The sequence below is a fragment of the Pseudochaenichthys georgianus genome, chromosome 9 (genome assembly GCF_902827115.2).
Source record: "Pseudochaenichthys georgianus chromosome 9, fPseGeo1.2, whole genome shotgun sequence".
In the NCBI taxonomy this organism is placed as follows: domain Eukaryota; kingdom Metazoa; phylum Chordata; class Actinopteri; order Perciformes; family Channichthyidae; genus Pseudochaenichthys; species Pseudochaenichthys georgianus.
The window spans coordinates 39836079-39856615 of NC_047511.1; the positions used below are offsets into that span (position 1 = coordinate 39836079).

General features: G+C 41.8%; 2 protein-coding genes across 2 annotated transcripts in view; one reads left to right on the top strand and one right to left on the bottom strand.

Moving 5' to 3' along the window:
• Positions 1–720: 720 nt before the first annotated feature.
• On the top strand, positions 721–16709 carry acsl2 (acyl-CoA synthetase long chain family member 2). Its single transcript, XM_034090369.2, has 20 exons — positions 721–808; positions 5726–5961; positions 6785–6899; positions 8198–8262; positions 8345–8446; positions 9988–10087; positions 11659–11837; positions 11957–11989; positions 12179–12230; positions 12379–12452; positions 12723–12800; positions 12885–13019; positions 13269–13403; positions 14045–14213; positions 14891–14979; positions 15059–15175; positions 15486–15629; positions 15720–15821; positions 15902–15973; positions 16068–16709. Exons 2-20 carry the CDS (start codon positions 5728–5730, stop codon positions 16206–16208), a joined length of 2136 nt encoding a protein of 711 aa, XP_033946260.1. The 5' UTR covers positions 721–808; positions 5726–5727; the 3' UTR covers positions 16209–16709.
• Positions 16710–16976: 267 nt separating this feature from the next.
• bin3 (bridging integrator 3) overlaps positions 16977–20537 on the bottom strand; it is a 37982-nt gene continuing 34421 nt past the window's right edge. The window contains exon 9 of the mRNA XM_034090370.2: positions 16977–18395. Coding sequence (XP_033946261.1) covers positions 18249–18395 — 147 coding nt within the window. The 3' untranslated portion in view covers positions 16977–18248. The remainder of the gene's footprint in view (positions 18396–20537) is intronic.

The following is a 20537-nucleotide window of genomic DNA, read 5'->3' on the forward strand; positions in this document are numbered from 1 at the left end:
AATAAAGATACAGTATGTATCTCACTGTCTTTTCTTTTATTCTTAAATCTGTAACTTGTGGTGGAACATTACGGGACATAATTCACCGCCCTATGAGTTTCACTTTCTTTGGGATTGTGCAGTACATCTGTCACTATTTGATCTCTCCCCAATGCCTGAATATAGTTAAAAAAGTGACGTCAGACTTGGCCCCTTCTTGCATTAAAAGTGTCAAGCCACATAACGATAGGACGATCAATACAGGAAGTTTAGTGGCTTTAACTTCAGAATAAAGCATACTTAATTGAATAACATTGCAACGTGACAGTTAATATACGGACATATTTAGATTGGATAGAATAGGGTTTGGGTTTGCAATGAGGGTGACAAGGTTATTTAATTCATAATGTAGTGTAATTGGCAAATAATTAAAAAATCAATGCTAAAAGTGAAAAACAATAGAAAGACATATTTCTATTTGCTGCTTAATCCCCCTTTTATTTCATGTAATAAAACATCATTACACATTAATCACATTTCCTTCCATTTCGCCAATAATGAAGACATATTACCTCTGAGATGGCTATTGAATAAAACAGTACAAATAATCTTATGATATGCCTGGATGTACGTTTTAAGCCTAATTGATCGAATTTAACGGGCATCCGCACACTGCTTCCACTAGTCGAGGTTTTATTTTGAAGGCTCTGACCAAAAACAGCGACACGTTGTCTCTAACTTGCCATGTGAGCACTTTTCGATGCATCAGAAGTTGAAGTAGTTGCACAATCAAAGGAACAATTGGAGGCCTGCATTCAGAGTTACCGAGGTACGTTTCATTTGGTCTTTCGTTGTTTATTGGTTTGTTTTGTAGTAGTTTTCAGCTCAATACAGAAACACAACTAAACCGAGAAGTCTCAGATTCCGATCTAAAAATAAGAAAAGTTTGTCTGCAGCCCGCTGAGAGCCTAGGCTGCCGAGCTGAGAGTCTGCAGCCCGCAGCTCTGTGCAGAACATCAACCTGTTGCATGGAGTTTATAGAAATGTGCCTTTTAAATTATCCAGTGGAAAAATACAGCCACATTTCATAATGGTGATGCAATAAAATCACATGGGAAGAAGTTATTCTTAACGATCCTCTATGAGAATTTTGGTGCGATGTGCTCAATGGAAGTTTTAACTTTTGACGATATGGTGCTTTTTCCTTCCTCCAATATTTGTATTATTGCATTACTTCATGGTGCAGTGTGCTTCTTTAAAATCTGTAACACACTTGTTGCGGGGATAACTGTCACCTTATGTGCACAGTGCTTCGGTATTTTGTCCAAGCTAAGCGATGACTATAGTTTGGAAGAATGTCAGGCCTGGATTGTTTTCTAACATACTTATTTAAATCAAACTCGTATTTATGTCGGATCAATGTATAACCCACTATCACACATGTGTCTGAGGGGTTTACAATCTTCACTGCATACCGTAGTCCCTCAATTTGCTTACGAAACACCTTTTTGTTTGTGTTTTTCACGAGTATTGTGTCTTTCTTCCCCTGCTTACATATCCTGCAGCATGCAACATGTTTTCAGTTGTCCCCATGATCAGATGCCAGCTTCCTGTCATCCTCTCTTCAGTGTGACAGATATAGTGTGTACACAGTATGGTAGGTTAGTGTGTCCGAGTGAATGGACAAACACACTCTCTGTTCCACAAGTGACTTTGGGGTGTGGAGCCAGCCAGGAGGCTAAACGTGGAAGAAGACTCCTCCTTAGTGGTGTCTGGACCTCTGCTGCTTGGTTACATGAGACTTCAGTCTGTCGGGGGGAAAATGCACAAAAGTAGCTTTGTCTGAGAGATCTGATTGGTTTCAAGTGAATCTGAGACCATGGGAGCCTCATCAGCATCTTTTAGAAAGTGAAGGTGTTCTATACGTGCGGGATGCTCCTCCTTTACCCCTCGACTAGAAAACCTTCATTATGAAAGTGTGTGTGTGTGTGTGTGTGTGTGTGTTCTTCATGCTTCATTTCAGCCGGGAAACACCGGTGCGTTTCATTCTTTCTCTTTTGCTGGTCTCCCCCAGCCTCACGTGTCCCCCACCCTCTCCTCTCCTCCCCTCCATCGGACCATTTACTTCACATGGCACATGGAAAGTTCATTGCTGTGGTGGGGTAACAAAATGCTGTCCCCTCTTTCTCTCCCATAACCCCCCTTTTATGTCACCTCCTGTAGTTTTCTGGGTCAGGGGGAAGCATTCCCCAGCACCGCCCTCATCACTGCAGAAGCTCTGTGGGCCACTGCGCACAGCCCAATAATACAGGGACCTTTTCAAGTGTCCGTTTGTTTTGTGTTTGCAAAAAGGGACTTCAATCCAACTCTGCTTGAATACTTTGCCTCTTTATTTAACAGGAAAACCACGTTAATATTGAAAGAGCAATGTCATCATCAGTTACTTGTTAGGAAAGACATCAATATCATTTAAAACTCAAACAGACTGGCTGCTAGAGTTTTAAGAAAAGGTGTCAACGTCTCTACTCTTTCACAAGGGGTGGGCATCATGTGCTCAAGTATTGTACCTTTTTTTTTTACATATTTGTACTTTACTTGATTATTTCCATTTATATACCTTAAACCTTTACTCCACTACATTTCAGAGGTGAATTTCCTACCTTTTAATCCACTACATTTACTTGAACACTCAGTTACTTTGTGCATATAAAACACACAATATGGTATAATGCAGTACTGCACTACTAATCTACACAGTCTTTTTAGAATCTACATTTCGTCCACATTAACAAACTACAATACAAACAGGATCTAACATGTATAAAACGGGATAATATATAGCTATAATACTGTGAAAAGATCCATTCTGCATAACAACTTGTTTGCATACATTTAGCTGATACTTCTGTAATTTATATTATTCTGAAATAATGCAATAATTGTGAATTTTTTTTTAACTTTAAGTATATTTTGATGCTAATACCTTTGTACTTTTTAAGACCATAATATTTGTACTTTTACTCAAGTCAAGGATCTGAGTACTTCTCCCAACACAGTTCTTATCTTATGATAAAGCTTTACAATAATTCAACCTTGGAAAAATGTCTCCTTACAGCTACTTTACACCGACTTTCAAATTCTACATCAAATCCCTGAAGATAGTTTTTTAACTATTAATACTTTTAATTACATTTTAAACCCTTCAATAATCTCCCATTTTTAGTGTTAGCACTTTACTTGTTATAGTTCCCTCCTTTGTGTGGGAATCATTGGGTTCTATTCCATATCATTATTTGTGTGGGATAGAAACTACGTTTGACAGTTTAAGTCATTAATGTTGTATTTAGTATTGATTACATGCCAGATCTGTCTTGAAACCAGTTTTGGTTTCTGTTTTTGTAGGTCTCATATTCTGCCACACAGTGAACTGCAGCTGTGTCTCTGCTTGTCAGCTGAATGCGCACACACATGCAAACTGCCTCAGGCTCTTTGCTACATGGCGTCCCTCTGTGAACCTGCACTTTATGGCAGGAAGTCACTTTATCTCCCTTTTTTTAAACCCATTTTGTTACGTCAAACACCCTTTGCCGAAAACATACTTTTCTTGCATTATCGTTGTTGAGACAGCGGTCCGCATAACGTCATGTTTGCTGTGCGTCCGCCCTCGAATGTGAATTCAGGTGAGAACCACTAAAACGTCAGGGTTTTCTCCCTCGGGCAGGCAGGCACTGGCACGGCCTGAGAAGGTGCATTTGTAGTCCTTCGGTTTATTTTCACATTTGTGCGCCGTTTCTTTTGTGTCGTGTCTTCCAGGGAGTAAAAGCTGGCAGCACAATGGTCCCTGTCTGGGCCTCGACAATAGCCCGTATGAATGGGAGTGAGGGAGGAGAGCGATGGTGACAGAAAGGGGCTACAGGAAGCTCTCCTCCCAGCGGACTGTTTTGTTTTGGATATGTCACATTTCATAAAGCCCTTTTTTGTTTCCCATTTATTTACCTCTGAAAGGACTCAAGGGGCTCACCAGCTGCTGGGTCGCTCCAGCAGGTGTAAAGTGGCAACGAAGCCGTTATAATCCGGCGACATTGATGCTTAAAGTAGATTATGAATCCTTCTGGGAGGAGTGTGGCATCACTTTGCCCCGTGTAGGGGAGGAAAGCAGCGCTGAAGAGAAGGGGTGAGGGGTGAGGGGTGAGGGGTGAGGGGGGGGGGGGGGGGGGGGTAGCACTCTATCACTATTCCCTCGCTGTTTGGGCACTGGGGGAGAAAGTCGGTGAGAGGTTGAGTGGTGTTCAGGGATGTGGGAAAGAGCAGAGATTTACTCAGTGAGGTGGAGTTTGCTGGGGGGAATGAGCAGTTGAAGTACCGTTCTTTTAGTTTCTGTTTGGGGAACGCTGTTGGAGTTTGTTTTGAGGCGAGGCATCGTTCTGAAGTTGCCTTTCCACTCTTTAATTCAGATCTGATGTGAACAGTGAGGTTTCTGGCAGGGGATCAGGGTCCTCCCCCTCACCCCATCTCACCAGCAGCAGCCCCTCGCTACTGTACGCACCCCGACTCTCTCTATCTCCTCCCTGGTGAATGAAAGAGTGGCACAACGTGACTGAGAGTAACCTCGGCGCCTGTTTCTGTTTAGGCCAATCAACATTACTTCCTGATGTCTCTCCACCCCCCCAACACCCTTTTACAGAGCTTTTCTTCTCCTCTCATGGTGCCAAGCCTGTGGCCCAGCGTGGCTCAGCCTGTTAACCACTCTGCTCTCAGACGGCTGTTAAAGGGCTTCAGAGGAGGAATGCTGGTTTTGTCTTTTGTTGCAAGTTCGATTGTACTGCAGTAAAAGAGCCTACTGTGGATGTGGGAAGTGATTAAAGTGAACTCCACTGATTCTACTTACCAAAGTGTGTGTTACAGCTCTTGGAGAGTATTGCTGTATTTGTGGGAGAGAGGGTGGTACAGAATATGTTGTGGTTCCAGACGAAGCTGCACAAAATGTAATACATCGACTGAGGTGATGTAATTTTAGTCGAGGTCAGTTGGGTCTAAAGACTGGAAACATCTTTCAATGGAGTTATTCTCAGTGAGATTACCAGACCTGAGTTACCTGCGTTTTAGTTTTAAATATCCTTTAATAATTTAACGCATCAGAACATCCAATCGCACTGTAAGCGAATTGCGTTATGTACTTTTGGTAAGTTGCATTGTGGGTAATGTAGGCACATTTTTTTACAAGAAATTAGAATGTGTGGGGGGAAAAAAACCTTGAATTTATGCATTAATAATTGACACATTTTAGGTTAAATGAAATATCTTACAACTCTCTTGGTACAAATACTGCTGCTTCTTGGCATAAGAAGAAATTTACTGGTAAATGTATTTAAATACTGATAACAGTAGTGCTGAAATTATAAATATTGTAATTGAATATATAATAATTTGTCTTGGATATAAGTATCTATCACTACCAGTCCTGCTATTACTGATCAACAAAGTTCCAAAGTGCATCACAGCAAAAATACATACAAATATGATATAAGTAATAAAATCAAGGATAATAAAAATAAAACATTAATAAAATAAAAGAACTACACGTCCATGGTTGAAGGGACAATATGGGTATTTCTGTCTGACTCTATTTACTATTTGCATCCTGCTGCGTTTTCCAAATTGCAGCACAGTCAAAGTCTGAGATGTAAACGCACCGTAACATGTCCTCGTGTGTCACCGTTTCCTTCTCTCTGTCCCCCTCGCTCAGCTATGCATTTCCAGGAGTGGTTACGGTCACTTCGCCCCTGCGCTGGTCTCAAAGGCTCTGATTCCGAGGACTTCTGGAGCCTCCTGCCGTCTTTCCCCCGGTCCTCCCTGTCTCTGTCCCAGTCCTCTCTGCTGGGTCTGGGGGCTCTGGCCTCCCTCACAGCGTACTGGCTGGTGACCCGTCCCCGCCCCATGCGTCCCCCCTGTGACCTGCAGGCCCAGTCTGTGGCCATCAATGTGAGTGGACCACGGTTGTGATGTTTAGAATCAGAAACAGGTTTATTACCAGGTAGGTTGACACGCACGAGGAATTTGACTTGGTTTCGTGGTGCATACATACAAGTAAAACAAGAATGAAAAAACACAGATGGAGAACTATTTTAAGAACACTATAGTAACATAACAAAATTAAAATAAAGCCGTATTTACATTAAAATGGAATAAAATATACAACATTGTGTGCATATGTCTGCGTTGTGGCTGAGGTAAAGTGTCAGTGGCCTTCATCATGATGTAAAGAGTGTTGGGGTGTAGTGGGTTGTGCGTTGGTGTTCGGATCAAGGGTTCAAACCCCACTGCAGTCAGCATGTCGTTGTGTCCCTGGGCAAGACACTTCACCCCAAATTGCTCCTGTAGTATTTTCTTTTAGTATATTGCCCACAGTATTGAGTATGTCAATCGCTTTGGATAAAAGCGTCTAACAAGTGACATGTAATGTACCGTACTTTTCGGACTATAAAGCGCACCTGCATATAAGCCGCAGCAGCTAAATTGTCCGTCTGTCTCGCTCTCGTTCTGTCTCTCGGTTCCACTTTGACTTTGGCGCGCTACCTGTCTCACTTTTTTCCGGCCTCCAGCTTTTCCTGCTGGAGCCCGCCGCATAAAGGTGGCGGGCGCGGACCGGTCATAGAGCCCATAGAGTTAAAGGTGGTTAATTTTACCTGTAAAATCCATAGATTTAGGAGGTTCCCTAGTGGCCGTTAGCTGTACGAAAAAAATGGGGGGAAAAGTCGCGGCTTATAGTCCGAAAAGTACGGTAATGTTAAGGTGTTGGTTGCAGGGAGATCCCAGCTGCAGGCGCTCCGCTCTTCTGAAAGATGACACGCTGCTGGAGTTTTACTACGAAGACACCAGGACGGCCTTCGACATGTTCCAGAGAGGCGTGAGGATCGCAGGTTGGCACACTCGCAACACATGAGTTTACCCTACATGCTAATGTATAATTATTTAAAGAAGGGGATTACAGACCTTGAACATGTTGCTGCTGTTCTTTGATAACCTCTGAAGTCCTCACCGTGGAGGCCTTGCTTAACTCCAGTGAAGGGATAACAGTTTTCTGTCAGTGGAGACAAGCGTCGATGCGCTTTTTAATTTACAAAATGGACAACTAAAAGCAATTTATTGAGATATCATCAACGATTTCTTAATATTAGCTTTTTATCACTTATATAATCAACGCTTAGTAATTAGAATCATACATCTTTTTTGTACCTAGTGGAAAATTGGGTTACTTTTCAGTTATTCCATTTTAGTATACAAATAAATAAACACAGAGAACTTGTAGAATTAAACATGTACAAATATGTATATTACAACATACATACAATACAAATACACTAGTGTAAATAATAGCAGTACTAAAAATGGGGTCTAAGATTAAGTGTTTAAATGTTGCATATTATGAATTAGATTAATAGGAATATAACTTTAAATGTACAGTGTACAAACAAGTATTGCAGAGTGGCATCATTTTAAATAAGTACGTTTTGCATAATTTAGATAGAGTAATGCGGCTACAGTTATACATCCCAATTTAATTCCACCAGAAAATGATAAATAGTTGTATTTAAGTATTTTCCACTTCATTTCAAATAGTAAATGAACTGCACATATACAGTAGTGCTTCTTCAGTCTCTGCGACTGCTCAAAGTGCTTTTACACATACAAGCCAGCTTTCGCTCTCTCTCACACACTCACACAGAGGCAGAGGCTGACACACAAGGTGCCACCTGCACAGGGAAACACCATTTCACACACACTCTCACACTGTGGGCCAACGGGAGAAACTTGGGGTCAAAAAGATTGCCCAAGGGGCTGGGAATCAAACCACTGACCTTGGTACGATACGATAATACTTTAATGGTCAGATCAAGTCTGACATTTGACTTGCATCACAGCAGCTCCATGTGTATCATCAACATAGACACATATCAAGACACAATGCATACAAATCAAACATTTTACATAACAGCACAATCACTGAGAGAAAACATGCTCAAAGAGCCTCCAGCTGCATTTGATCTGATTCAGCTCTGTGTTTACGGTGAGGATTGACTGGAGCACAAAGGATGCTTCAGTCTGACTTGATTGAATCGGTAGACCACAGAAAAACTTTAACCGTTTCACAGACGCCACAGTTTAAATATTGCATATGTTTAACTGCCGTGACACATCTGCCTCTGGTGTCCTGCAGGAGATGGCCCGTGTCTTGGCTTCAGGAAGCCGGGGCAGCCCTACGAGTGGATCTCCTACTCTGAGGTCGGACATGTTTTTAATATTTACATCTCTTCTGTGTGACGTTTCTCTTCCTGCCATTTGATAAACGTCTCCTCTCCTGCAGGTGGCGCAGCGGGCGCAGGTGCTGGGCTCCGGGCTGCTGGCCAAAGGCTGCCAGCCCAACCCAGAGCAGTTTGTGGCCATATTTGCACAGAACAGACCGGAGGTAGGATTCAAAATGCAAGTTTCAAGGCTTTTATTGTCATGTGTGCATAGCTACAGTGTAGTTATGACAACGGACATCTTAGGTCACAGGCTCCTCCAAAGTCCAAGTCAAAAAAGTCAAAGTCAACTTTAATGTCAATCTTTCAGTTTGTGTGTACAGACGGAGAGATCGAAATGTCGTTTCCAACAATCCCGAATACAAAAATACAATTATACAGATATGTATATAAATATGTATATCCTATATACACAATCAACAGACACATGTACACATATGCACACATTAAGATAAAAAACACAACAATGAACATATACAAAATAATAGTCACTTCAATATCAATATCTTTGGTGCAAGATTGTCCATAGCAGCGTAAACAATACAAATGTGACTGGTGCGAACAGTGCAACAGATAATAGTGCAAGTAAATAAAATAAAATAGAATATAATAGAAATAGTGCATACTAGTCTATATACAAGTAATTGGAATATTGATATATAAGTTGCAAACGGATTAATGTTACAGTCTGGTTCTGTTTTTCTGTTTGTTCTGCTGGTTTCCTGTGAGCGTCAGAATCGATCTGTAACCTTTACAACACGGATGGTGCTTTGCCTTTAATCAAGATGGCCGATCCTCAAAACAGCCCGATAATTCAAATGTGCAGTGGTGGAAACAGTACTGAGTACAAATACTATGGTATTCCTGAATTCAAAATGTTACTCAAGAAGAAGAAAATATAAAATATACTAAAAGTACGTTATGTGTAAGTAAGTGTTCATTATGCGGAATAAGTATTTTCATATTATTATATTATCATACAATAGTATCATTGTTTGTTATTGTTAAAAATACATTCAAGAGCATTTTTGCACTAAAATCATGTGTGAATTAAAAAGTAGTAACTATGAGTGCTAAATAATTAGTGACTCAAAAAAGTGCAATATTTCCCTCTGAAATGTGGAAGTATAAATTAAAATGGAAATACTCGAGTACTAGTATGTCAAAAAAGTGAAAATACTAAGTTACATTATCACTGCTGCAGATGTGTATTTCACTTCGGGAGAACTTAATGTATTCTCAAAAAGAAATCAGACGTACTCTTAACTCGCACCAGCTTCACACTTCTTCTATTCATCTTTTAAAGATTCGTTTTTCTCTGCCGTGTAAGTGTGTTTGGCTTTCTTCATATCGAGAGCAGAGCTGCTGCAGAAAGTGTGTCTCCGGGGCGGCTAACATTGGAGCGCGTCTGCTCTCAAACCCATTTTCTAATATATCCGCCAGGCAGGGCCATTTGTTTCTCTCTCCGGTGCAGACTGAAAGTGAAAGATAATTTTCTGCTCCATCAGAGCCCGTAACCTCTCATCAGACCCGTCTACACACAGTGCTGTTATTACCACCACTGTAATTCTGTTTGTTTTGTTAATATGAAATGTTTTATGATCTACATTACCGGGACAAATCCCCAGATGTTCAGATCTCTCACTCAGCCGTGCGTGAAGGGTGAGTCTAACGGTGCTGCTTTGTCTCCCTCTGCTGGGGGAAGTGGATCATCTCAGAGCTGGCCTGCTACACCTACTCCATGGCCGTGGTCCCTCTGTACGACACGCTGGGGCTGGAGGCCATGGTGCACATTCTCAACCTGGGTGAGGGGAGAGCTGCATGGAGAAATAACACGCAATAAATGTTCAGATATACAGCTAAATATGAACATTGTCAGCCTCATGTATCAAATAGAACTTTATTAAAGTATGCAGGCAGTGAGCTGACACACAGCATATAGATGCAAGGCAAGGCAAGGCAAGGCAAGTTTATTTATATAGCACGTTTCAACACAAGGCAATTCAAAGTGCTTTACAAAAAATGAAAGACATTAAGAAAATGACATTTTAAAATCAGTCATTAAAAGAAAAGCTAATAAAAGAAACATTAAAAGGAAAAATACATGGATAAAAGTTACAATGCAGTCTAAGATATGAATAGTTCAATTAAACATTAAAAGAAAAAGTACATGGATAAAAGTTACAATGCAGTCTAAGATATGAATAGTTCAATTAAAAGCAGCGACAAAAAGAAATGTCTTCAGTCTGGATTTAAAAGTAGTCAGAGTTGCAGCGGACCTGCAGGTTTCTGGGAGTCTTCAGATTATACAATTAAATGAGAAATTAGGCGATAATTCGATCTCCTTTTAGAAATAGCAGTGGAAGAATTCTTCTTACAAAAGTAATAATATTTGTCAAAATAAAAACACAGAAGTATGATCAGCCAAATTCACCTTAATTAAATAGTAAATGGGCTTTATTTATTTTCCCTCAACGTGTTCTACAAGTCAGGATTCAACCATTCACGCTTAAGGAAGCTAACATTCACACAGAGGGAAGGAAAGAAGGTGTTGCTCTACTAACTTAGTTCCTTTTTTGGACATCTTTTCTAACTCTTTGGGCAAAAGGGGTCATGAACAAGTCACCTTTTCAAACGATCTGGGTATCTTTGCTGTACACCAACTTATACACTGGTAAATGAGATGATACACCACCTTTGTTTTGTGTGTTCTGCTTGAGTCCGAAAACATAGGATTCAACAAGTCATCCTCACCTGAGTCATCTCCACCCACAGCGTTTTACATGTTTCTCCCACAGACAAGTCAGAGCAGACTGGAGTTAAACAGAGGGTGACGTATAGTATTCAGACGGATAGTATAAGAACATGGAGAACACATATATGTAGCTACAAGAATAATACAACAATGAGTCTGGGAATGAGCATTATATGTCCCCTTCGTTTATTAAATATGTTCAGCTCCATTGCTAAACATTAAACAAATATTTAGTGTATCTGCTAACATCTCATTAACAGTGCTTTTTTGTTAAAAGTGTGTGATCCACTGGGTTCATGAATTATTTAAGCTTTTAATCTATTTTTAATGAAATATCTTCTTCTGCGAATGAATCTCCATCTCTTGCTGTCAGAGCTGCAGTTGAATAGACACGGTTTCCCTTCAGGGTGAACGTTGCTTCACAATGTGAAGTTAACACGCCTCACTGTATTGGTGTTGTGTGTGTGTTTGTAGTATTCATGCTTCATGTCTGTAGTAGATATATAGTGAATAGTTAGTGAACAGTGGTTTTAACATCCGGTGCTTGTACTTCTGCTGCTGTGACGCTGAGGATTGATCAATAAAGTTGGCCTCCTGTGTGTTTTTGGGTTGCGTTCTTAGCGGAGATCTCTCTGGTGATCTGCGACCGGGAGGAGAAGGCCGCAGAGTTGTTGGAGAACAAGGAGACGGGCGTGACTCCGAAGCTCTCCTGCCTGGTTCTCTTCAACGATTTCAGCGACGCGTTTGTGGAGAGGGCGAAGAACTGCGAGGTGGAGGTTTTGAAACTGGAGCAGCTCATGGTGAGGAGGGGGAAGTACCAAATCCCTATAATGCAGACTCAACTAAATCCCCTTTAATCAAGTCATCAATGGTGATATGTAAATGGATATGAATAACTCCCTCTCTGTCCACATCTTAGGAGCTGGGAAGGCAGAACCTCAAAGACCCTGTGGTGAGTTCATGGTCTCTCAGCTGCTACATCAAACTGGTTCTAGTAAATAGCCGAAACCCCCTCTAAATGCCAGGATGATAGCTTTACCGTTGCCCCTGTCCCATAAGATATCATTAACACTCACTTGTAAACAGGACTTTAAACTGTGGAGGAAGCCTGTTCTCATATTGTCATATTTTCTTGCTGCAGCCGCCCCAGCCTCAGGATCTGGCCGTGGTTTGCTTCACCAGTGGAACCACAGGTACTGTCTGATTTCATACGCGTAATTATCCTTCTCATTAGAACAAAAAACGTCCTTCAGTGCCCACTAACAACCTCTCTTTATGGCACCGCTGCAGTTTCCTTTTGCTGCGCAGGGCACTGCAATAATGTCTTGTTTATTTATCCAGGGAAGCCAAAGGGAGCCATGATCACCCACGGCAACATCGCCTCCAACACTTCCTCTGTCATTAAGATCCTGGAGGTCTGTCTACACTTCCACCTCCTTGTCTAATTGAGAACAGCCTCACATCACTTCCCATCTGCTTGTCTCTGTCTCTCCAAACTGTCCCTCTCCCTGCTGTGTCTAATGGTGTTGATTAATTGGCTGTTTGATTGCCCCTGTCGCTGCGAGGTACTTTAACTAATTGCCCCGGTATAAAGATTGTGCCATCTAACTTGATTGCTTGTGAGGCTGTCTGAACCTAATCTCTCCCCTGTGCTTTGCTCACTTTATTTCTCGTTTTTCTCTCAGGGTTCGTTTGTGATCCGACAAGAGGATGTGTCGATTTCTTACCTGCCTCTTGCGCACATGTTTGAGCGGATGATCCAGGTAGCTGATCCTCTTATCAGGTGGGTTTTTTTGTAGAGTGTGTTTGTGGGTAAACACTAAATTGGGTCTATTTTCTTATCGCAGGTCTCTATGTTCTGCCACGGGGCCAGAGTAGGATTCTACCAAGGCGACATCTCTCTGCTAATGGACGACATTAAAACTCTCAAACCGACCTTCTTTCCTGTTGTGCCTCGTCTACTCAACCGCATCTATGACAAGGTCAGAATGAGAACATTGTTCTTCAGAATCAGGTTTATTACCAGGTAGGTTTACACGTACGAGGAATTTCACTTGGTGCATACAAAAAAGTAAAACAAGAATTAAAAAACACAGGTAGAGAACTCGAAAAAATATAAAAAGTATCGTCAAATAACAATGAAATAAAAAGGAATAAAGGAATAAAGTGTCAGTGGACCTTGGACCCAATGTTTCAAACCTTATTTCTGTTGTTTCTCCATTACCTTACAGATCCTGGGCTCGGTGACGTCCCCTCTGCGCCGGGCTTTGCTTCACTACGCGGTGAGGAGGAAGCAGGCGGAGCTCAGCAGCGGGGTGGTGCGGAACAACAGTCTGTGGGACCGGCTGGTGTTCAACAGGATTCAGGTCAGTTGCTGGGAACACAAAGGTTTCACCTTTTATTTCTCAACAGTCCCCTCGCTCTAGTAAAGAACCAAAGGACCAACGGCCTCTTCAGAAATCAACCTTCAAACAAAACACATGTTGTTTTAAATGCAGAGGTTGTTTTTGACCGTTTTGTAATCTCTTTTTTTTTTTTTACGGAAACATATCATTAACAAGCCACTCTTTCAAAACATTGGGTATCTGGAGTGTATACCATAATAACCCCTTATAAAACAGTCATTTTTTGGGGTCTACCTCAATCAAAAAACATGGGAAAAGTAAATAAAACACCCGCTACAGATTTGGTGTTTAGTCATTAATAACATATTGTCTGTTTATCCAAGGATCTGCAGTTGGAAATGTAGACTCGGAAAATAGTCAAAAAATGGTATCCAAACTTAACAAGAGAAGCAAAAGTCTTCCAGCAATCGATGCCAAACATCCCCCAGACTCGTGTGGATTGTATTGGAGAAGCATGCACTCTGCACGATTTTGGCTCGGTATGATCCATGCCGATGGGAAAATATGGTCTCGTTTTAAAATTCTGTTAAAATGGAATTTAACCTGCTACCACAATATGATTGCATCTGCACTTCACACAAACACACTTGCTTGTGTTTCAGGCCAATTTAGGAGGTAATCTGCGGTTCGCCCTGACGGCCTCGGCTCCCATCAGCCCCGCGGTGCTGTCCTTCCTCAGAGCCACCATGGGCTGCCTCATCTTCGAGGGTTACGGCCAGACAGAGTGCACCGCAGGCTGCACGTTCTCCATGCCCGGAGACTGGAGCGCAGGTAGAACACCAGCTGACTCTTCACAAATCAGAAATGATCCCTCCAACTGCGGGGAAATATATGTGGTTACATCAAAGTGGACAGATAAAATAGCAATTTTAAATTAAAAACACAGGTAGAGAACTATAAAAAATATAAAAAGTATAGTCAAATATATAACAATGGAATAAAATATGGATTAGAAATCGGCAGTAATAAAAAAAAAGAAAAGAAAACAGATATTGTTGTACATTGTGTGCATTAATGTAATGCAAACATCTATGCATGACAACAACAACAGTACCTGAAGGACTGCTCTATATAGCTCACTTGGTAGAGATGGCAGCCCACATACTGGGGCTTGGTCCCCGAGCGGGGGTCCCGGGTTCGAATGTCTCCCCCCTCCTACACTGTCATAAAGGCCTTAGTGGTGCAAATCTTTTAAAAGAAAAAGTACCAGAATTACGAAATACACAAAAATATAGTGACTGAGCTAGCATCGCGTAATAACAATACTACACCAAACTATACAAGAGTGTAAATTGAACGTGGTATCGCATATCAGTTTTTTTTATATTTAAAGTACATCAGTGATATTACACCTGCATTAGTGTCAATAACGTCTTCTCCTGACAATTCCTTGTGTTTTTGTGGCTGTGGTGGTAAGTCCTGTCCTCTGCATCACGTGTGTGTGTCAGGTCATGTCGGCGCTCCCTTGCCCTGTGCCAAGGTGAAGCTGGTGGACATCCCCGATATGAATTACTATGCTAAGAACGGAGATGGAGAGGTGAGATAAAAGTCCTTTAAAGTAAACATTGTACCACAGTGTCTGATGCCTGCTCACACTCCCAGTTCTGTCCCGTTAGATCTGCATCAGTGGCCCCAGTGTGTTCAGAGGTTACCTGAAGGACCCAGAGAAGACTGCGGAGGCGCTGGACAGCGACGGCTGGCTGCACAGCGGGGACGTGGGACAGTGGCTTCCCGTAAGTCAGACACAAATAGGACTGATAACACCATCTGTATACCGCAGTATCAGGACTAAAACCACCACTCAGACAGTTTCATCCCACAGGCCATAAGACTGTTAAACATCCATAACATTCATCTGTTTGCAACTTATATATATATCAATATTACTTGTATATAGACTATTCTTGCACTATTTCTATTCAATTCTATTTTATTGTGTTGCACGTGACCTAAGATTGTCATTGTCACAACACTGTAGCTATGCACACATGACAATAAAAGCCTTGAGTCTGTAAGTAAGCTAAATATGTATGTCTCTGCCAGAACGGGACGCTACGCATCATCGACAGGAAGAAGCACATCTTCAAGTTGTCTCAGGGCGAGTACATCGCTCCGGAGAAGATTGAAAACGTCTACATGCGGTGTGTTCCGGTGCTTCAGGTGTTCGTGCACGGAGATAGTTTACAGGTAAATGCTTTTAACTCACAGATGGAGATTCAAAACATTTGCGGTTGTACAAGTTTCCTTTTTGATTTCTTGTGTATTGGATTTGTCCAGTCTTACCTCATAGGCATAGCTGTTCCTGACCCTGAGGTGTTTGTCAGCTGGGCTAAAGAGCGAGGATTTGTGGGATCCTATGAAGAGCTGTGCCAGAATCCTGTACGTCGTATTTCATTACATAACCATCTGACAATATTTTATGAATTCCAGAAAATTGACATTTATTGGCTTTCCAACAGGATTTAACGAGCGCAGTATTAGAGGACATGAAGGTTGTGGGGAAGGAAGCAGGCCTGAAGTCCTTCGAACAAGTAAGGCCTTGTTTTTGGTTTGAAATGTGGAAGCTACTATCCTCCAAGTTCTGACTTTTGTTGGGTTTTATTTCTTACCTTTCTCTTCTTTCAGGTGAAGGACCTCTACTTGCACCCAGAGATGTTCAGCGTCGCCAACGGCCTCCTCACCCCGACAATGAAAAGCAGACGCATCGACATCCGGAAATACTTTCAGGAACAACTAACAAACATGTACAGCAAGACGGCTGTTTGAAGGATGCGCTCAGTAACTCACACACAGAGAAGGGTACCTGGAGTCCAAGAAGGGAAGTCATATGGGACAGGAACCTGGGAGAAAGAAATTTAAATCCTATACGTCCAGTAGTGCCTTATTTTAAAATATATATATATATATATTTTGAAATATTGGTATTTTGCTTCAAAGAAGTCTTAACTTTCGTCCACCTCTTGCACATATGTATAGTATATTAACTTCACATGGAAAGTAACACAGAGTGGGACCAAACCATTTTTCTTATTTTTCTAAATCCCAATCTCGCCGTTTGTCATGTTCACTAATTCAGTGTTATAGAAATGTTACAGATACATTATTGTTAAGTCGCAGAAATAATTAACAAACTGCAGAGACGTTAAGTTAGACATTTATTTTACACTTTCCTGTTCTCGTCCCATGCAAGGACTTCTTAAGGGACACGTTGCTTGTAACTCAGATCTTGCATTAACTGGTTGTGTATTATTTTTTAATAGGTTCTGGAAATGTTCATAAACCAGTGTGGGGGTGGAATTCACCTACAGTTAGACCACTGCAGGTTTTAACCAGCAGTTATTTGTAAAAAAAAAACAACCTGAACTGTACATACTGCTTTTATTGCCATTTGCTGACAGGACACTACTGACTAATTCCAGTGAAGTTAAACTGAAAATAAATCAAGCTTGGAAACGGACTGTTTTGTGTAATCATATTAAAGAAAAGTCCAGAACACCCTGTAGTAGAGATGGAAACATCAAGGTTTAACAACAGTAACATTTATACAGTTAATTTATTTCATGATTGACTATACATTGAAAAACAGATATTTAACAGATTGTCATATTAATACATTTAAAAAAGCTATTTTTAATCCCACTCTAATGTTAAAGTATCCACTTGTTAGAAAAGCTACCACTGAATTATTTAGAAAAACCTTCATTAATACAAACAGAAAAAGACAGTCAATGAAAAACAGTATTTTAAAATAATAAATAGTCGACTTGGTATGACACCGTTAAAAAAAACACTAACGTGATATGGGAGCCATCTATTTCACATAGCTCCATTATTTATCATACTGAGGCAGAACCTGATAAAGGTGGAAGCAAAGGAGTGCAATGATTTAGTCCGAAATAAAAGACAACAAATGTTAACGTAGTCTTCTGACCCCGGTACAGAGAAAAGACTTCTCTCGGGTGCCAACAATGCACGAGGTTCTTTGCAAACAAAAACAATAAAAGAAAGGATGGTGTGAATTAAAGGAAATAATTGGTGTCATGATGAGTGTTGTCCACTAGAGGGAGCACCAGCCTTTGTTTTGGACTCGTTCTTTCCGCAGCGTTTCGACCTCACTGCACAGGCACAACCTCACTTCACTTGAGTTTCATCCACAGTCAGGACGATGTAGGCACATGACGCACAGGTGATGTTCCCAAAATCATCCCGTAGACCCCAATAAGTAGACCCCGATAAAAAGCCCCCACACAACATGGCACAGAGCTAAGAGACAACCAGCAAAAAAAGCCATAACACAGAAATAAATTTGTTTTAGCCAGTAACCGACATTACATAACATTCAGTCTGTAGTGTTGATCATTCCAAACTTGGGTAATAAAAACAACGCATCACATATTGTTGTAACATTGCAAATGTGACTATTAAAAAAAACATTTCCTTGCTCATTTCCTGCTTTAAAAAACAAATGCTCCTAGACGTCTCCTAAAGCAAGAAGCGTAACCCTGGTAATTAGCTCTGACGAGAACCATTTGATTCCTTTACTAAAACATAACAACATATTGGCTTATCATGTTGGCTGATGGCTTAGTTAATGTGGCATTTCAGCTGCTGTAGAGAGGAGGAAACATGGGAGTGTAGTGCAAGAGGGAGGGGGGAGGGGGGTGATGAGGCCGCAAGGAAACAATCTGATAATCAGGTTAAGGCCACTGCTGTCCGTTTGAACTGCACGAAGGAGTCTGCAAAGAGTGGCGTCCATTCACAGAGGCATGAAAGGAGCCCTTCCCGGTTCTGTTCGGCTTTCCTCCCTCAGTCGTCGGCGACAATGGACAGAGCTCTCAACTCGCTGAGCTTGGCCTCCGTCTCCCTCTCCCTCTGCTCGTCCGTCAGCCCTGCCTGGTCGATCCGGTCTGTTAAATCGCTGAAGATCGTGTACATTTCGGTGAAGTATACAACCTGTGGGGGGCAGGAGGAAAAAAGAAGATGAAGATTTAGTCAGTGAGGGCAGGGAAAAGAGTGTTTACAGGTTCAATCCACGTGCGTTTCTCTTTAGGAAAAACCCCCCGATTTTAAATCCAAACTCCACTGACACGATGTAACCTTGCTTTTCCGTACACTCGTCTGAAGCTGCCGGTCTCATACCTCTTCAACCCCGCTAATGAGAAGTGATTCCAGGGGAGACGAGGGAGCCCACAGATATCAAACAACTCCGACAAAGCCCCCAAAAAGCCAGCACTTCAGTGGGTAGTGACCCTGCTTTTCTCTCCCAATCTGAACAAGAGATAGAGAGTGTTCACTGAAAGCTTTCTTGACACTTCCCACCCCTGTTTCTTCCCCTTAGTTCATGAGTCAGGCTCCCTCGAGAGTTGCTTTGATGATTAATAGACTTTAATCACATTACAAGACTCCAGAAGAGTAGGCAGAGAATGAAAGTACTGGGAAATACAACCCCTTGAAACCCACACACACACACACACACACACACACACACACACACACACACCTCAATATTTGTTCACGCAGCCATGCATACAATACCACGCTCTTCAGGGGGCATCACCCCCTCTGAAATGTGCCTTATTGTCGGCCGCGGCAGCAAGAGAGCGGTGGGAGAAATGCTTACTGATCACTGAGGGTCGCAACACAATGAGAGCTGGAAATAAAATGAAGAGTCATGCTTCTTATATAGCAACATCAAGAAAGTCATGTTTCTGAACCACCTCGTCCTGGTTTTGCCCAGTCTGAGAGACCTTGCTCTGTTTATACCAGTATTTGCCACCTAAACCACATGAGTGGGCCATAAGTATTGGGTTTCTGCTGTTTGTGGGGGTAAAGCGGATATCTTTTTTTCTCTCCAAAAGTGGCTCGTTGAAAGGGCCATCGGAAATGTCCATATGACCAGAGATGATAATGTACACCAGATCAGCGTCTGAGTGTCCTCTGAAGCAAAGACACTCTACTATTACAATTAGTCTGGTCACCACGAGGAGTAAACGCAGCTATGGCCACCTACGGTACACAAAGGAGTCTTTGGGTAAAGCTTTAAATTACATGACTTCTGTCTGGGCATTTTAACATACCACGGTCCCAGCTAGGGCTGAACGATTCATCGACTTGAAATCGAAATTTGAAATGATGCGATTATCAAATCACAAAGCTTGCAATTTTTCTTAACAACTTTTTTTTTTTTTTTACATTTTTTGTGCTCCACATGTACCAGCCATTGTTAACCAATCAGAAGTGGCCATGATAGAAGGTGATAGACAGATTGATCCAATCACCTGCCAAGTCTTTTTTAAATACTTTTCCAAATGGCTTCTAATGGAGCTTTAGATGGTTTCTGAGTCAGGTTAGTAATGCTCCATCACGTGTTTCTATCACAGGGTGAGTCTTAAACTGAAGCTCGACTTTAAAGCAACCCAACGGAAGTTTCATGTAAGTTTAGTTCTTTCACTCGTAGCTCGGGCTGCGGGGTGCTAGAGACAGGAGCACGTTGATACGACCTTCCTAGCCGGAGATATGGCCGCATTTTACAATAAACTTCCGTTGGGTCGCTTAAAAACAAAATCGCAAATCGAATCGCAATATTAGTTAGAAAAATCCCAATTAGATTTTTTCCCCAAATCGTGCAGCCCTAGTCCCAGCTGCTTAATATTTATACAGAGAGGTTACACTCTGACCTCTTAGCCTACGAAAGGAATGAATAATGTATGTAGCATACTACCCAGTAAGTATTTGAACACTGTGCGGCCACTGTTTCAGGAAACAAAGAGACTGTGAAAAGGACAAAGACAGATTTTCTTTTAATGAACACATGCAGCAGAGAATGCAAAACTAGGAAAACAAAAGGCAAGACAATGTCTCAATTCATCAACATCTGTACAGGTGGACGGGTCAGGCCAAGTGTCCCGCTGACAGTTGCTGGACAGGACTAGTGGAAGGGAAGCTGAGGCTCACAACAAAGCAGCCTTTGTGTCTTTCGCTGCTGCCGCTGGGAGCTGAGAGAGAAGGGAGTGGAGGACGAGCACATGCAGCGGGGATGAGGCCCGCCGCCCACCCACGTGCGGCTGTGTGTGTGTGTGTAAACATGTGTAAATG